Source organism: Solea senegalensis, linkage group LG20 (genome assembly GCF_019176455.1).
Source record: "Solea senegalensis isolate Sse05_10M linkage group LG20, IFAPA_SoseM_1, whole genome shotgun sequence".
Classification (NCBI taxonomy): Eukaryota; Metazoa; Chordata; class Actinopteri; order Pleuronectiformes; family Soleidae; genus Solea; species Solea senegalensis.
In genome coordinates, this window is record NC_058039.1 from 18598909 (window position 1) to 18618105 (window position 19197).

Here is a 19197-nt window from a genome sequence, read left to right on the forward strand (position 1 = left end):
ACGATCACGTCTTTATCTCACTGTGAGACAGACTTTTCCAACAGGAAACTGAAGTTAGTAAACCACTCACTCTCCCACACCAAACCTCATAGAGAAAATCAGTGATTATAGCTCACGAGGACACAGGAGCTGCTGGTCCTCTGCTGCCTCGTGTGGTCACTTTGTGTCACTGATGTAAGTCAAAACAAAGGCTTTTCAAAGCCAAAGTGACAAAATCAGACATTAGAACTCAGTGATGGAGGCAGCAGTGGATCAACAACTCCTGTGTGTGTGATGTTAAAATCACTGATTTTCTCTCTGGGCTTTGGTGTGGGAGAGTGAGTGATTTACAAGCTTCAGTTTCCTGTTGGAAAAGTCTGTGTAACAGTGAGATAAAGACGTGATCGTGTTCTTAAGATCAGGCAGCCATGTTTGCATGAGTGTCGGTACATGTATAAAAACACTGAACTAACCCTTTAATAACGAGGTCCTTTCTTGTCCTACCTTCTTTTTTTCATGATTCACACAGCTAGGTCCTGGTTTTTGGTCCAAACTCTTTTAATCCTCCTTGTCCTCACTCAGCATGTCTCTGAAGTCTGTGATGTCTCTGAAGTCTCTGAAGTCTGTGATGTCTTCAGTTCATCGTCACAAACGTTTTATTCCACATTAGAGTTTTGAGACTTCCTGACTTCCCAGGTCTCCCTCTGAAGAACTCCTGGTCTCACTCAGAGTGGGGTAAGTAGCGGGGGGCGGGGTTTGGGATAATAGCATGAATGATTATTGTGGTGTTTATCCGTTTGTTTTCAGTTGGTGACGACGACGACGACAGCCGAGCCGTCCTCCACCTCCTCGTCCTTCTCCTCTAGCGATCGGACGACGCAGGACGAGGACGTCACGTCAAACGACGTCCTCTCTGCCACGGACTCGGCGCTCTGTCCCGGGCTGGACCCTCTGGTCGCCAGGGCGTCCTCTCTCAGCGGGGACGGGGTCAAAGAGCATGGCTCTGGCTCTAAGGTTAGTGTGACGTCTTCTACCTGTGACAGGAAGACAGGTAAATAATAAATACGTGTTCCAAATGTCCTCACACGACCAAGTGAGGACATTTGGACATTTTTGTTGAAGCAAAGATTTTTCCTCAAAGTGAGGACATATCATCTAAGTGAGGACATATTATTTAAGTGAGGATATTTCATTTAAGTGAGGACATTTCCTTTAGTGGACATTCTGTCGGGGACATGTTGGTCCTGCTCCCGTCAGACGTGACTCACCTTGGTCAGCTCCTCCTCGTCTTCGCGCTGCTCAGGAAAGTCCTCTGACTCTGTCTCAGGCTCCTCCCCGACCGTCTCCACCATTCCTCCGAGCATGTCCGCCATCTGTCCACTCAGCTGTCCTGCGATGTCCACCTGCAACCCACCGACATGCTGTCGTTAATACACTGGGACAATGGGGAGTCGACGGGTTTTTACCCTCTGAGGACAATCCCCGCCGACGCCGGTGCTTCAGCTCCGGGGTTACCATGGCAACAGAACACAAGCAGGAATCAGAGCGTCTCCCTGTGAGGGGACGTCAGTGTCTCACATGTCTCAAACCCGTCCACTTTACAGCATGCTACTCTGAAACCAGGACTCGTCAGAGCCGCTGCAGGCCGTCATGCAGACTCTGATCCATGCACACTGACTTCTAGCGTCCTGTCTCCTACCTTGCCGCCTTCCCTCGCATCCTCTCCCCCATCATTCACTGCACTACAGACGTGTGTGTGCTACATATGTCTGCTGACGTAAACAAAGCCCAGAGCCAGGAGACAAAAAGACACACACACACATGAATGTCAGCACAGCAGAGCAGGAAAAGCCCGGTCCAGAAGAAACAAAGACCAGAGGGGACATGTGTCCTCGTGTCCTCGTGTCCCAGTGACCTCAGCGACTGTCAGAATATTAAACATCACATCGTCACGTCCTCCACAAACCGCTTGGACTCAGACGTTTACCTGGTGTGCCTCGATCTGCGCCGCCCCCCACAGGTCGGCCAGGCGGGGGTGGGTGGGGGGGCAGAGGCTGTGGATGGTGCTGTTGGGAGTGGCTTGCAGGGAGTGGGAGGCGCTGTGTAGCCTGTGCTCCATGGACTGAAGGAGGGAGACAGAAAAGAAATTAAGATTTAGATCTGACAAATGAACCTGAGGCCAGTGGGCGTGGTCTGGAGAAATCATGACACTTAACAGAACACTCATCATCTCATTTAAATGCATTAAGAACACGATCACGTCTTTATCTCACTGCGAGACAGACTTTACAACAGGAAAGTGAAGTTTGTAAACCACGAATGGTGACATAAATACATAAAATCATTCTTTAAACAGCAAACACTTATAAACGAATGCAGATTTGATGAGATTAGTCTTTTATGAAGAGGCTGAAACCTGTTATTTCTCTGCTGACTCGTTCATATGACTAAGCATTTTCTAAATTTCTCAATTTTTTTTCCCCTGGAACAAAAAACCCCACAACCACGCGCTGGAGATTGTTGCCACAGCGAACGTCGCCCGCAGCTCCTGACATTTTCCAAAAGCCTCACAAACATTCACCAAATGTGCTTTTCTTCTTTTTAGTCAATAATAATAGTCTTTTTAAATATGAGTCACAGATTTTGCTGCAGGGAAGAAAAATGTGTCCTTGACTGATTCTGGGTTTTGGTTTAAATGTGATGTAATATATTCACTGATGGTCGTGGATCAGTGCTCTTTCTCTGAGACGCTCACTCTGACCTTCTCATGTTATTATTTCTCAGCTCTCGCTGATTTAATAAGCTGTGAGAGAGGAGACACATCACAGCTCCTCATGACTCACTTCATTAGCACAAAAGCAACAAATGTCACACACAGTGTCTGCTCTCCCACAAACAGTAGCTGTATTTTCTCTGCTTCTGTAAACGGCCTCTTATTTTTGTGCCAGAGTTAACAACAGAGACGGATCCAGGCTGTAACACGGCAAAAATAGACTTCCGTGGAAGTCAAATAGACGTACAGACTTGTAATCATGGATGTGTTGCGTGTTTGTTGGGGAGATGTAATCTAAACCGTGTCGGCCACCAACACTTGCTCTGAGGCACGCGCAAGCGTCCGCCCCGCAACACCCCCCCCCTCCCATATACTACACGTGAGCCCCCCGAAACCTGCGGTATAGTGCCCACACTGGACTTTTTGAAAGACATTTGGCAGGTGAATGCTCTGATACATGTTCTGATATCGACTGTGAATGAGGACATGAGACGAGTGTGAGACAGATAGACAGATGCTTCAGGCTCAGCAGGAGGAGCAGGTTATGTTGCCAGGGTAACTGACTCAGCGTTAAGATGAACTGGCTTTGTGAAACCGAAAACCGATAAGTTTCCATCATCTCAGGGTTAACTAACACTAAGCCTGCTTTACTGAAACGGGCCTCTGTTGTTGTTGTTGTTGTTGTTGTTGGTACTGACCTGGGGCATGTTTCACAAAGCAGGTTCAACAAACTCTGAGTTAAACCTTAACTCTAGGTTCACTCTGAGCTGTCAAACTCTGAGTTTTGAGCCAGTGGGGTCTCAGCCCCCCTTAATGACACATGAGCTTCCCTGGAAACATGATTTGTGAGATTTTGGGGGCGTCTGTAAAATATTGTTTTTTGATTGATTTGATTAAGAGTTGATGTGTGTGTGGAGGAAGTAGACGTACAGGCTTGTAATAATGGATGTGTTGAGTTGAGTATGTACCTAAACCGCGTCGTGCCGCGCCGAGGCGAGTAGAGCTGGTGGAAGTACGCCTCAAGGCATGTGCGAGTGTCCGTCCCGCAACCACAACCCCCCCCCAGGGTATAGTTCGCACACCGGAAGTAACATCTGATTGGGATTTCGATCTTTTGAAAGACGTAAATTTCATGCTCTGATACGATATCCACTGTATGAATGAGGACATGAGACGAGTGTGAGACAGATGCTTCAGGCTCAGCAGGAGGAGGAGACACAGAGAGAAACTCAGGGTTTGTTGAAGAAAACCTGCCAGCGAGCAGGTTAGGTTCACAGAGTATGTTGCTGAACTGGCTTTGTGAAACTGAAAAACCAGAGTTTCCCTCATCTCAGGGTTAACTAACTCAGAGTTTTCACTAAACCTGCTTTCTGAAACGGGCCCCTGTTGTTGTTGTTGGTACTGACCTGTTGTTGTTGTTGGTACTGACCTGTTGTTGTTGGTACTGCAGGATCTGCTGCTGGTAGTGGTGAAGCTGCTGGAGCTGCTGGAGTTGACTCTGCTGCTGCAGCGTGAGTTGAGCCTGATGCTGCTGAATGAAACCGCCCACCGTGCCCTCATAGGCCTCGCCCGGTGTTCCACCCACGCCGTTGCTGCCACCTGGAGGAGGAGTCCATTACAAAAACACACCATCTAGTGCAGTGGTCCCCAAACCCCGCGCTGTGGACCGTTACTGGTCCATGGGTCAATTGGTACCGGACTGCACAGAAAGAATACATAACTCACATTATTTCCGTTTTATTTATTATCAGATTCTGAAAAATGACCGGATTCTCAAGATGCTTGCCTCAGTCACATGTCACGGTCGCAAATGACGGCGGCATTAAAAGATATAGAGCAGGGTGAGCTTCACACAGAAGCTCACCCTGCTCACCCAGATGATGCGAGCCAGGAGACGGGTGCTGCGTCAACAACAGCAGCAGCAGCAGCACCCGTCTCCTGGCTCGCGTCATCTGGGTCCTCCGTTACCGGCTGCTGCGCAATTAACAGACGGGACTTCACATTTGTCCTTTGGTCAGCGGCAGCATCCGCAACTGGTTGATGGACTTGGCCTTTTTTCCCCCATACGGTGCACATGCCGTTGACGCACGGCAGCACTCATCGTTGTGCAGTATCGTTGGCGTGATGTTACGAGGACACTGCTAAGTTGGATTCACAGTGGATTCACGTTTATTATTATATATAGAAAAGACCGGTTAAAGACTATGGAAGAGAGAGAGAGGATTTAAGGCTCACCAGCAGCCATGATGTAGGAGCCAGCGGCCGGTGAAGCCACGCCCGACGGCTGACTCGTGATGGGGTCCCACGCGTCCGAGGACGACAGACAGTACAGTCCCTGTGACACGTATGTGTGAGGCCAGACGTCTGCGGAGGAGTGATGGAGAACCTGGTCTGTAACGCAGAAGATGACGTGCAGAAATTAGAACCTGGACCTGAACCTTCATTCCTCTGGTCTCCAGGTCACACCTCCACCTATTAGCAGTCTGTTGGTGGATGTATAGAATAGCTCAGTATTTGGCAGTCAATCTGTTGGTGGACGTATAGAATAGCTCAGTATTTGGCAGTCAATCTGTTGGTGGATGTATAGAATAGCTCACTATTTGGCAGTCAGTCTGTTGGTGGATGTATAGAATAGCTCACTATTTGGCAGTCAGTCTGTTTGGTTATGTTTGAAAGCTCACTATTTGAGTCCAATGTTGGTAGATATAAAAAGCTCGGTATTTGGCAGTCAGTCTGTGGTATTTAGTCAATGGATATAGAATAGCTCAGTATTTGGCAGTCAGTCTGTTGGTGTATATATAGAATAGCTCAGTATAGCTAGTATGTAGGCTTTAATCGTTGTGTTCAGTGTGTGCATGTGCACGCTGCACGCCTGACAGAGCGCAGCACACGGCCCATACGGGATAAAGTCCTTGTGCTCACCTACACCGTGCCTCCGGGTGTTCAGGGCTGTAACAGCAGTGAGAACTGAACAGGAAAGTGTTTACAGAGTGTTTACAGAGGCACTTTGGTGAAACACTCACAGAAACACACAAAGTGTGTGTCTCTATTCACTGCTGTTGTGTTTAAGCCTCCACACATTTAGCACACACACACACACACACACAGGAGTTATTGATCCACTGCAGTGACCACACGAGGCAGCAGTGGATCAGCAACTCCTGTGTGTGTGATGTTAAAATCACTGATTTTCTCTGTGGACTTTGGTGTGGGAGAGTGAGTGGTTTACTGACATCAGTTTCCTGTTGGAAAAGTCTGTCTCACAGTGAGATAAAGACATGTTCTTATGATGTCCATGCTTTTTCTGTGATTTAGCTGTTTTCCTGCAGCAGTAACAGCAGCTGAGTGTCTGACCTTTAAACGTCCTTTACGGCTGGTTGGCAGAATAACTGACGTCAACGGATGATAAGGAAGTACAGAGATCTACAGAGATGCTCTACATCCACGTTACTGACAGAGCGTCAGCGCTTTAAAGACTCTGTACCTCTGCTGGTGATGCTCTCCTGGTTGACCTCGCTCAGGTGAGCCACGCTGCCCTGGTTAGAGTTGGCTCCCATACTCTCACCATCCATCGAGTTCCAGCCAAACAGAGTCGCTTCAGAGATGGCAAACTGCTGCATGATGCCTGAGGAGGAGGAGGAGGAGGAGGAGGAGGAGGAGCAAGAGAGACACTGGTGTTAGCTGTGAGAGTGGTGTTTAATCTACATTACACACAGGCATTCACTGTATATCCACTTGTCGCGACAGAGACTTGTTAGAATTACAACTATCACCTGCAGCAAAGCGAGCCTCCTTCTCGCCGTCGCTCAGGTCGCTGTACGCGTCGTTCTCCAGCCTCCGCTCCTTCTCCCGCTGCAGGTTGTTATGCCCCGCCCCCCCCTGCGGCCCCGCAGATGGTTTGCCCCAGCTCTGCCACTCGATCATGTGAGCGACGCGGCCCTGGGCCATGGCTGTGGGCTTGGTCACTTTGTCCTTCATGGAGCGAGTCACACCTGTGTCAGGTAGAGGGGGGGGAGGGGCAGGGGGCGGGACACACAAGCAACACATACCCACACTGTTAAAACTACTTCAGCAGGTGACCACGCCTCCATCTGAGGCGCAGGGAGGGGGAGGGGATGTTGAGTGGCAATGAAAACGTGTCATGTGACAGGAAAAGCGATCATGATTGATTCACTGATCAAAGAGTTTTGTTTAGAATGAATCCTGAATCCTGTAATTCTCCTGAATGGCCATCAGGGGGCGACTCCACCCGTGGAACACTTTTTGTCTTTAAAAATGGCTAGAAACTCCAAAATGGCCGCTCAGGTGACGTCACACCAAACATTCATTTAACCACGACTGCGTCTGATGAGAAGAGCTGCAGCTAACGGCTAATTCATGTCAGTCTTTAAGAACACGTTCACGTCTTTATCTCACTGTGACACAGGAAACTGACGTTTGTAAACCACTCACTCTCCCACACCAAAGCCCAGAGAAAACCAGTGATTTTAACATCACACACACAGGAAATGTTGATCCACTGCTGCCTCGTGTGGTCACTTTGTGTCACTGACGTGAATTTCAAAGCTGAACTCACAAAATCAGACATTAGAACTTGCAGTGGATCAACAACTCCTGTGTGTGTGTGTGTGTGTGTGTGAAAATCACTGATTTTCTCTGTGGACTTTGGTGTGGGAGAGTGAGTGGTTTACAAACATGGAAACGTCAGATAAAACAGTGAGATAAAGTATTTCTGTTTGCTCCACAAAACCCACAAATCTGTTTTTGTCCACAAACACAAAATGATTCAAGTTTTAATGATTTCTTTGTTTTCTGGAGCAAAGAAACCAGAAAATATTCACGTTTAAGAAGCTGAAGAGCTGTGAGTGTCTCTGACTTTAATCAGATTAAAGAGTTGGACAGAACACGCTGATAAAATGTCTGGTCAAAGGTCAAGTGACAGGACGTCAAACAGAATTAGACTCTGACAATCGCTGCTAATGTCATAATAAAGTCCATTCATCATGTGCTAATAAATTTATTAGACTTTAGAACTCAATTAAAACCTCAGAGTTCCTCACGACGTCGAGGAAATTAGCAAATTAGCAGCAGCAACATCTGTGTCCAACAGGGCCGCACCAAGCTTGTATGAGGCCCTGAGCTGACCCCATGTTTGGTTCTTTATGCCTCAGCGAGGCTCGGCTGTCAAATTAAGATGCAAATACAAGATTTAGAAGAAAAGAAATGAGATTGAAGTCTAACAGGCTCAAATAAAAAGAGACAGTTTGGAGATTGGTCCAAGATACAGACGGAGATAAAAAATAAAAACAAAGACGATTTCACATCTGAGTAATCAGAGATGATTTATACAACGACTGAGGAAGATGAAGATGAGGGAGAGTTTTCAAAAGAAAAGATACCAACAGATTCATTTCAACTCACAAACAAAGCCCACACATGAGCAGAAATACCACCTTTAAAATAATCATACAAAACACAACTAAAAGTCCCAAAACAACTCAAATACACAGAATTAAAAGCACAATGAAACACACGCGTTACCACAAATAGATCACCGTACGTGACAGAAACGACGACACACGTCCCAACACGCCTGTGGAGATGCTGCAGGAAGTGCTTCAAGTGGTTAAAGTAAGACGTTCGCTTACTTTAAATATTTAAAATTAAAAATCTGCATTTGTTTTCCATCAATGACTCAGAGAAATGTGTCCGTCATTGACTTTTACTGTTGATATCAATGGAAAAGAGAGGGGGGTGATATAGGGAGGGGCACCCACAGGGGCGGCCATGTTGGCTCCAAGCTCCTCCTCCTCCTCCCACAGATTGAAGTCATTTGTTGACGCAGAAGTTTGAAAGATACTTCCTGTTTTTATTTCCTCTCAGTGTGTGTCGCACTGTGTGTGTGTTTGACCTGAAAACACAGCAGCAAAACTTTTTATTTTAACTTTAAAAAATTTAATTAGTTGAGCAAATGAAAGAAAAACAGATGTTTGCCAATTAATGAAAGACTGAGATGATAATATCTACGTTAGTTTTAGTCTGTAACCCACTCACTCTCCCACACCAAAGCCCATAGAGAGAAACTCAGTGATTTTAGCTCACAGGGACACAGGAGCTGCTGGTCTACTGCTGCCTCGTGTGGTCACTTTGTGTCACTGAGGTCAATGTTAGCAAAGAATTTGACAGACGGAACTTATGTTAAAATCACTGATTTTCTCTATTGGTTTTGGTGTGTGTGCACGTGTGTGTGTCTGTGTGTCTGTGTGTGTGTGTGTGCGTGTGTGTGCGCGTGTGTGTGTGTGTGTGCGTGTGTTAGAGTGAGTGGTTTACAAACTTCTCAGCAGCAGGGGGCGCTCACAGCTCAGTCAGCACCTGTCACATTAATATGCTGAAGCTAATGCTAAATGACCAGGAAAAACCTCTAATTAGATTTAAATGTCCACTATAATTACACTAATGAGCTGAGAAACACTGAAGCCTCATTTGTCGTCATGTGATTAGAGATATTAGAGGTCACATGGTCGCCGCTCTGCTCCGTCACACACACAAATAAACCAGGAAGGATTTTCCAAACAACAGCAGCAACGACGATGACTTCCTCCTGGAGTGTTTGAGGAGCGTGTGGAGACAACATGGGGGCTTTTTACCATCCACCAGCACAGACACACACCTGACACACCTGTCAGTGACGACTTAGCCAGAGCACCGATCCCATAGCTGTTGTTTGTCTTCCTCTTGAGACGAGGCAGGATGGAAGTGGTGTCCTCCATGGACAACTGGAGCCGCAGGCGAGGGACGAGAGAAAGAACAGGAAACAAAGATGGAGATGAAAGAGCAGGAACTGTGAACTGTGGGATTTAAAGGTCATTTTTAACAGTTTTTTTCTGCACAGCAGTAAAATATGTTCAAACGTAAACGTTTCACAGGCCGCAAAACTTATTTATTCATCAAGTGTTTTTGTTCACTGACACTTGACCACGTTTCACCTTCACTTCTGACTAATGCTGCTTTTCTTACTACGTGTTTGCTACGGTTTCCCATGAGCTCCTCCTCAGTGTGGGCGGAGTCATCACAGCATGGCTGCTACTTCCTGCATGACTCACTCACTCACACATTCACCCACCCACTCACTCATTCGCCCACGTCACCGTGCTGAGGTGAGTTGAGCTGGTGTTTGAAGGTTAAACACCTGGTTTTGACGCTTTTCTACAACGATGTAGATCATTCACTCCTCAGAGACCGGAGACAGAGGAGTCCACTGTTATGCTGTCAGCTCAGGACAGAATGTGAACATCCTTGTCCTTAAAATTGCGCCCCCTGTCCTTCAGACGTGAGTCCAGTCCAGATGAGCTGTGACAGAGGCTGTGGAGGTGAGGACTGAGCGTCTGTGTCCTCAGGACAGACCAGGTTCTGTCTTAAAGTGTTGCTTAAAGACAGACTTATTTCATTTGAAAGTATTAAAGGAGTGAGAGTGAACAGATTTCATCCACGTAACAAAAAAGACCCCGTTTATAAACTGTCGTTCGATCCAAACGTTCACTGAACCACCGTGAAGCTCTGAAGCTGCACAAACTGCTGAGTCGTGTTTGAAAAAACGACGACTCGTACAAAGACTGCTGCAGCTCAGATTAGCAGAGGAGGGACGGATGGTAGGAGACAGAAGTTTGAGGGAAGAAGAGAAACAGCAGGAAGTTTAACGTCTGCTCTCAAAGCTCAGGTCGACAACGAGGGATGGAGGACGAGACTTAAACGAGGACACTTACATTGATTCCTTCCCAGGAAAACTCTGCACGGCCATGCTGGGGGACGAGGAGGAGGAGAGGGACAAGGAGGAAGAGAAGAGGACAGGAGAGAAAAGAAAGAGGAGATTTAACAGAGGGAGAGATTTGGAACATAAAAAAACAACAAACACTTACAGTCGAGACGAAGAGAAACGTCTGCACTTTACGTCGTTCACAGTAAAAAATGTGAGTCTGTCAGAGCAGCTGAGGATGAACATTATCATCATCGTCATTATTATTATTATTGCTTTATTATCAGTGCTGAGATTGACTTGAGCTGTGGACGCGAGGTCGTCCCCAACAAACAAAACAAATATTCATAGAAATGGAAATGTCTTAATAACATAAAGCTTTGTTTATTCATGATTTCATCAGCAGCTCATTTTAGACACGAGAGAAGCTTTTCTCATTCATGTTCTTCATCCTGTGTCTGAGGAGGACACGCGACATGACCGATAACAATGTTACTAACTCCAGTATCTGCTGATAACGATATCACAAACTCCAGTATCTGCTGATAACGATATCACAAACTCCAGTATCTGCTGATACCAACATCACTAACTCTATCTGATACTCAGTATCTGCTGATAAGGTATCTGCTGAACATCACTAACTCCGGTATCTGCTGATATATCTAACTCCGGTATCTGCTATCAATACTCCAGTATCTGCTGATACCAGCATCACTAACTCCAGCATCTGCTGATACCATATCACCTAACTCCAGTATCTGCTGATACCGACTAACTCCACTGCTGATACGATATCACGTATCTGCTATCTGCTGATACTCACTAACTCCGGTATCTGCTGATACCACAAACTCCGGTATCTGCTGACTATCTATATCCACTAACTCCAGTCTGCTGATAACAATATCACAAACTCCAGTATCTGCTGATACCGATATCACTAACTCCAGTATCTGCTGATACGATATCAAAAACTCCAGTATCTGCTAATAACGATATCACAAGTATCTGCTTATACCGATGTCAAACTCAGTATCTGCTGATAACGATATCACAAACTCCAGTATCTGCTAACCGATATCACAAACCCATCTGCTGATACCAACATCACAAACTCCAGTATCTGCTGATACCAATGTCACAAACTCCAGTATCTGCTGATCCGATATCACAACTCCAGTATCTGCTGATACCGATATCACAACCCAGTACTCTATCACGGTATCTGCTGATACCCCATCATACAAACTCCAGTATCTGCTGATACCATATCACAAACTCCGGTATCTGCTGATACCACATCACACTCCAGTATCTGCTGATACCGATGTCACAAACTCCAGTATCTGCAACATATCACTAACTCCAGTATCTGCTGATACGATATCACAAACTCCAGTATCTGCTGATAATGATATCACAAACTCCAGTATCTGCTGATAACAATATCACAAACTCCAGTATCTGCTGATACCAACATCATCTAACAATCTGCTGGTAATATCACAAACTCCAGTATCTGCTGATACCATCCAGTATCTGATAATGATATCACAAACTCCAGTATCTGCTGGTACAATATCACAAACTCCAGTATCTGCTGATAATGATATCACAAACCAGTATCTGCTGATAACAATATCACAACTCCAGTATCTGCTGATACCATGCATACCCCTGCTGATACATATCACAAACTCACTATCTGCTGATACCAACATCACTAACTCCAGTATCTGCTGATACCAATATCACTCCAGTATCTGCTGATACCGATATCACAAAACTCCAGTATCTGATACCACATCACAGTATCTGATACCATATCACTAACTCCAGTATCTGCTGATACCAATATCACAAACTCCTGCTACCGATAAACTCCAGTATCTGCTGAACATCACAAACTCCAGTATCTGCTGATATATCACTAACTCCAGTATATCATCACAAACTCCAGTATCTGCTGATACCACATCACTAACTTCCAGTATCTGCTGATACCAATATCACTAACTCCAGTATCTGCTGATACCAACATCACTAACTCCAGTATCTGCTGATAACGATATCACACAGAAAGACCAGATTATAAAACTTAGATTTTCTGAGATTGGCAGATAAAATAACTTCACGTTGATCTGTAAAGAATCTTCAAACACACTTTTTAACCTTCATAACTCGTATTTACAAACATGTAATTGAGTTAAAGTCAGATTAAAGTCAGATTAAAGTCAGATTAAAGGCATCTCTGTATCGTCCTCAGTTAAATATTTAACAACCTATGAGAGGAAATCAGTCAGCAGCAGTGATTTATTATTTAATGTTTCTAAAGTGAAACGTTCATGTGTTCACAGTCAAAGAAACGCTGAGTCATCATGACGACCCCTGTACTCACTCAGTCACATGGTGACGTTGTTAAAGAGTTTATCTGTGTTCCTGAACCATTCATTATTATTGATTTACCTTTATTGATCACTTCTTTTAGTTACACCTTTATGTGTGTGTGTGTGTGTCTTTGCCTTTATGTGTGTGTGTGTGTGTTTGCCTTTATGTGTGTGTGTGTGTCTTTGCCTTTATGTGTGTCTCTGCCTTTATGTGTGTGTGTCTTTGCCTTTATGTGTGTGTCTGCCTTTGTGTGTGTGTGTGTCTGCCTTTATGTGTGTCTGCCTTTATGTGTGTGTCTGCCTTTATGTGTGTGTGTGAGCATGTGTGTCTCTGCCTTTATGTGTGTGTCTGCCTGCCTTTATGTGTGTGTGTGTGTGCAGTGAGTGTGAGTGTGTGTGTGTGTGTGTGTGTGTGTCTCTGCTCCTTTATGTGTCTGCCTGCCTTTATGTGTGTGTGTGCATGTGTGTCTGCCTTTATATGTGTGTGTGTGCAGTGACTGTGTGTGTGTGTGTGTGTGTGTGTGTGTGTGCGAGTGTGTGTGTGTGTGTGTGTATGTATGTGTGTTTTCAGCCATGATTTATCGCGGGTCAAATGTGCACGATGTGACTGGTAATAGTGGAGCCATCTGTGTCCTTGGACTGTGGGTGTGTGTGTGTGTGTGTGTGTGTGTGTTATTAACACAAAGCTAGCGTCAGACTTTTCAGGATTTGGAGTCCATGGTCAACGAGGACAAAAGATGAACGTCATCACTACTTTTATCATCTGGTCATGCCATCAATCCACCGGTGCGTCGTGTGTGTGTGTGTGTGTGTGTGTGTGCTCTGAACATCTTTATGGAGTGGAGTTGAATATAAAATAGCGTGCACACACACACACACACACACACACACACACGACGTCACCGGTGGATTTGATTTAAACTCTGATCTGATAATGAAATCAACTCCTCAGACGTTTACACAAGAATAATAATCATGATAATAATAATAACAACTGCGTCCATTTGCTTCTCATGTTCATGCAGCATCACGGGGGTGTGTGATTTCCCAGCATGCAGTGCAGCATGTGTGTGTCGTACAATCCCACTTTGATCTGTGTTATTTTGTCCTTGTTAAACTAACATGTAAAAAAACAGCAGGGCCGTTTCAACGATGTTCAGGGGCCCAATAATAAGTCACTATAAGAAGAAGCGATGACTTTAAATTTCCCAGCTCTTCTCTCGTGTTACTGATCTGTAAAAGTGGTTCACTTTTGTGTTTGTGGGAAACATGAAGGTGAATATTGTTGAGCACAAATTCTATGGTTTCATCTTTCACAATAAAGAAAGAAATACTGTGTTTGTGACATCACTCCTGCAGCGTGGACGTCTGTCTGACTGTCTGTCTGACTGTCTGACCACGACGTTAACTACGTTCACTGTGTTTGTCTGAGATGTAAAGTTAAACAACGTGATCATAAAAAAACAGTCAAAGAGTTAGAAATAAGTTAAGGATTTATTAAATAAAGAAGAAGGAAGTTATACAATATGACAGTTGTACTAACCAAACAATCTACCGACCATGTGACCAATGAACCTTATCAACCGGCCGTGTCTGTCTGTCTGTCTGTCTCTCTCTCTCAGTCTGTCTGTCTGTCTCTCTCTCTCTCAGTCTGTCTGTCTCCCCAGGGTCCACAGCTGAGAAGTGATACACGGCTCAGTAATAGTCTGAGCCTGAGGGGGAGCAGCTCTGTGGCCTTGGTAAGAGACTATCACACACACACACACACACACACACACACACACACACACACACACAGAAGACTTTCAGAAATGTGTTTGTCGTTCATTCTGTTCTCCTGCTTTAACATGAGCTACAACTCTCACTGAAACCTGATAAAAGCTGTGTATATCATATCTATATGAGTTTAAGTCTGTGATGTCTTTAAGAACACGTTCACGTCTTTATGGAGAAAATCAGTGATACTAACATCACACACACAGGAGTTGTTGATCCACATCACTAAGTTCTAATGTCTGATTTTGTAAAATTCAGCTTTTAAAAATCTTCATTCAGATTGACATCAGTGACACAAAGTGACCACACGAGGCAGCAGAGGACCAGCAGCTCCTGTGTCCCCACGAGCTTAAATCACTGATTTTCTCTGTGGGAGAGTGAGTGGTCTACAAACTTCAGTTTCCTGAAAAGTCTGTCTAACTGTGACGTGAACATGTTCTGAAGATATCATAGACTTCATCTGACGAGGATTATATGAGGTGAGTCTTTTGTTTCCTGTTTTACCTTGTGCGACGTCAAAGAACCTGAACTAAGACACAGTGGTTGATTTATTGCTGCGTTTGAGTGCAGAGTAATTCAGTGAGGACATGATGGACAGACACTGACACTGAGACACTGTGTTTGTTGTGTCGTCTCTGTTCTGCAGTGAGGATAAAGATATACACTGTGTGGTCATTTCCACTTCTTCAAAGAGGAAGGCCAGGATGCGTACCACTCATGATCTTGGCGAGTGGACCGTCCCACAGCACCAGGGCACCAGCTCTTTGCAGTCTTTGTGGAGCTAGATGGCCTTCTCAAGCACTGATCAGTAGATGGATCTTCTGTGGGCGGGCCAGTTCTCCCGGCTTAACTTCTGGGAAAAACTGCTCCAGACACTCTGATGTTACCACTCGCTTCACTTTGGTGATGGTGTCCAACCCGTAGCAGATCATCTGGTGGAGCCTCAGGGTTCCTCGTAAGTTCCACACCTTTATTGTCACAAAGAACCTTTTTGTTTCAATTTTCACTTTGAACGTGCCGACCCCACACACAGCACAAAGACACAAAGTGACTCCGGTTCACCGGTCAGTCCGAGTGTCTCTGCAGTTTGGTGCGTGAAGTGTCGGAGCTGAAGTCAACAAAGGCCCCGAGGCTGTCTCCTCTCTTTGTCGTGACAGGCACAAGCATCATGAGGACTGGATACTCTCTGCATGGTTTGTATAGGCTTTGTGGACAGCTTCCAGTTGGTGGGTTTTCAGTCCTAACCGGGCGAGCAAAGCCTCCTGTTCCTCTGTGGGACCACGACATCCCTTCCTTTCCTCTGCTTTTCTCTCAGGCTATGTGGGCGCCTTAGGGCAGAGGAAATGGTGGTCCGCCGGAGTGCCGCCTTTCATACATCCTTCCTTACGGCAGAGGAACTTCAGAGTGTAGGGGCTTTCCACTCTGAACATCCAGGCACTTGTTGCATGCCTTTGCCTTTTCCACTTGAGCTTTCCTCTCTGACAGGGAGGCCGTCCTGAAAGTTTCACAGCAAAATAGTCGTCCTCCATGTTTCTTCATCACCACACACAGCACATGGGTGTTGCTGGGAATCCCCCTTGACTTCACTTGCTGTAGTCTTAGTGAACGGCCGTTTTTTCTCGGTAGCTGGGTCTCTCAGACGTGTAAGTGTGGTTTGGCTTGCTGGATTTGCTGGACTTCAAAAACACCTTTCTTGTGAGGATTAACTTCTGGCCTTGCAGGAACAGCAAAAGCCTCTGGAAATGGTTTCTCGGGAGAGCGTAGTTCTCGGGCCTGCATTCATGTGCGAGCCACTGGCTTTGCATGTCGTCAGGGAGACTGTTCTCTAAAGACCGTATCACCAGAGGGTTATTCATAGCTTCTTCACATCCCAGGTCTGTGAGGTCCGTCACCGCCCTCTCCACTGCTCAGATCCACTCTAGCATCTCCTGTGGCTGGTGATCTTTCACAGCCGGTCGTGACTGTAATTCCACCATGATTTCTTCTGCTGTAGCTGCTATATCACCGTAGCGGCTCTCTAGTTTCTTGAAGATACTGTTTACGTCCTTGCAACGTGGTAATCAGAGGTTAATTTTCACAGTCTAATTGATGCTGTCCAGCAGCTGAAGCTCCTTGTACTCCCGTGATCATGTGGGATCTGCTTGCACCTGGATAGTCTCCCAATCATGTATCTTGGGCAAGCTTACTGGTGTGAGCTTTACTTTGGGTCGGGCCCACTGAGAGCTTTCTTCCCCCCCCAGCGTCCGCATCCAAGTTGCTGGTGGGCACCTAAAATATCATAATCGCCCCTCAATCCTGCCAACTCCTCCTTTAATTCTTCTTCACTGAGATGGCCAGCCGCAATGTTAAGGTGGTAAATATAAGGTTGTAGGCTTTCTAGATTTGGCTTGTCGTTTTTTGTTCATTTTCTTCTAGAATTCCTGACTCACTTCAGAAAAGGATTTGTTCAAAGATTTGATCCGATCAAAATGTTTGGTACTTCCGCAGTCCTTTAACGCTCCCGTTAGCTCCCGTTAGCTCTCAAAGCACACAACTGTGCTTTGATTACTATCTGCACATGCTCCATACACACAGACTGGAGGTCATCTTAATCATAACATCTATCACATATGATAATATATAGAGTAATAGTTTCACCGGCTGGAAAGTTCTACAGAAATCCTTCATTCAGATTGACCTCAGTGACACAAAGTGACCACACGAGGCAGGAGTAGACCAGCAGCTAAAATCACTGATTTTCTCTGTGGACTTTGGTGTGGGAGAGTGAGTGGTTTACAAACTTCAGTTTCCTGTTGGAAAAGTCTGTGTAACAGTGAGATGAAGACGTGAACGTGTTCTTAAGACATCATAGACTTCATCTGACGTGGATTATATGACGTATATGAGTCTTTTGTTCCGTGGCTAAAATCTGTTTTTCCTTGTGCGACGTCAAAGAACCTGAACGACGTCAAAGAACCTGAACCATCCCTTTAAGGCAGAGACACAGCGTTTGAGTGCAGAGTAATTCAGTGAGGACTCGATGGACATCTCTGTTCTGCAGTGAGGGTAAAGATCTGCACGTCAGCTATAATCTCATGTTGTTTCTGTGTGAAATACAAACACGTCCCGGATCTCAACGTAAGTGTGTGTCTCTTTGTCCTGTCCCGTGTCTCACTGGGAGACAGACGGAGACAGAGCTGACGCTCACAGACGCTTCATTAACACCTCACTCAGTCTGTGCTGTGATTTCAGCCAGGAAAACATGAAAGATTCAAATCCACGAGAAATGAAACAAATCTTCTTGAATTGATTTAAATGTGACTTTTTTGAAACTATTTTTCAAACTCTAATTTTCCTTTAAACGAGACAAAAACTGGACAAAATGTAACAAAGTGGCAAAGAACTTATATTGACTTAAAATGAGTCTTATTATACTTTATATCTTAAAATGTATTACATTTACACACACACACACACACACACCAATCTATGAGAGTGAGTTTTTACTCATTTTACTGCTATATTTAAAGCTGTAAGCTATATATTTAAAGTTTTAATATCTTAGTAAACAAAATTAGATTTTTGTTTCTTGTCAAAATCTTTCTTGCAAAGATTATTTTTAGGCAAAAAGAAGAGCAATTGACTTATTTTACTTTAATGGTATTTTTTTGCACTGTAGCTCTGAATTACAAACTAATAATTTCTTTGTCTGGTCATGATATTTAATAATCCCTGTATTTAGGTGAAATTCCAAAATCAGTAAAATGTGTTATTTCACGCTTTGTTCTCTAATCTCAGTCAAGAAAATAAACCAAAGAAAAAAAAAATGCTTTTGTTTGTTTTCTAATTGTGATTTTATGCTCAGAAAATGGCCAAACCTTTAACTCCTCCCACTTATTTGTCTGAGATTATTTTTGCACAGTGTCTAGTTTATCTTATTAAAAAGATTTTTTATTTTTTCTTAAAATGTAATTTTTTTTGCAAAATTTTTTTGCAAATTGAGGTTCATTTTACTTTCTTGTAAAGTAAAATGAAAAGTAATTTTTCACAGTGTAGCTCTCAGTCTCATCTTCTCTTTGTCCTCAGTTGTCTGTTTTTGTGTCTTTAATAATCTCTGTATTTAGTTGTAATTCTAAAATTGACAAACCTTTTTGTAAATTTGTGCTCAAATCGTATGTAGAAAAACTGAATTGTCTCAGATTATTTTTGCACAGTTGCTAGTAAATCCTATTAAGACAGAGTTAGATTTATTTATAACTTTTAAGAATTCTAGACAATAATGTTCTTTTTTTTGGGAACAAATTTGAACAATTTCCTCAAAATGAGGCTAATTTTACTTTCTTGACAGTCATTTTTGCAGTGTAGCTCTCAGTGAAATGAAAAAATAGATTTAAGTGAGAGAAGATAAAAATAAATAAATACCTGATCTCCATCTTTCCTCACTGGAACTGCATCCACAGCTGGAGAAGCAGAGAGAAAAGAGACACAGATTAGAGATTATTTGACTGTCATGAGATTCACAAACAAAGAGGAGAGAGAGAGACACA

General features: G+C 44.4%; 1 protein-coding gene across 3 annotated transcripts in view; it reads right to left on the minus strand.

Annotated features, from left to right (window-relative positions):
- Window positions 1-360: 360 nt before the first annotated feature.
- Window positions 361-19197, minus strand: part of LOC122786654 — a 31267-nt gene continuing 12430 nt past the window's right edge. The window contains exons 2-11 of one of the 3 annotated variants that reach the window (XM_044053108.1): window positions 19073-19110; window positions 10516-10551; window positions 9432-9528; window positions 6526-6744; window positions 6237-6377; window positions 4988-5143; window positions 4182-4351; window positions 1967-2101; window positions 1248-1382; window positions 361-1013 (exon numbers count right to left, since the gene is read on the minus strand). In XM_044053108.1, coding sequence (XP_043909043.1) covers window positions 783-1013; window positions 1248-1382; window positions 1967-2101; window positions 4182-4351; window positions 4988-5143; window positions 6237-6377; window positions 6526-6744; window positions 9432-9528; window positions 10516-10551; window positions 19073-19110 — 1358 coding nt within the window. In that variant the 3' untranslated portion in view covers window positions 361-782. Of the gene's footprint in view, window positions 1014-1247; window positions 1383-1966; window positions 2102-4181; window positions 4352-4987; window positions 5144-6236; window positions 6378-6525; window positions 6745-9422; window positions 9529-10515; window positions 10552-19072; window positions 19111-19197 lie in introns of all 3 variants that reach the window. The other 2 variants (XM_044053107.1, XM_044053109.1) reach the window with 2 other exon arrangements.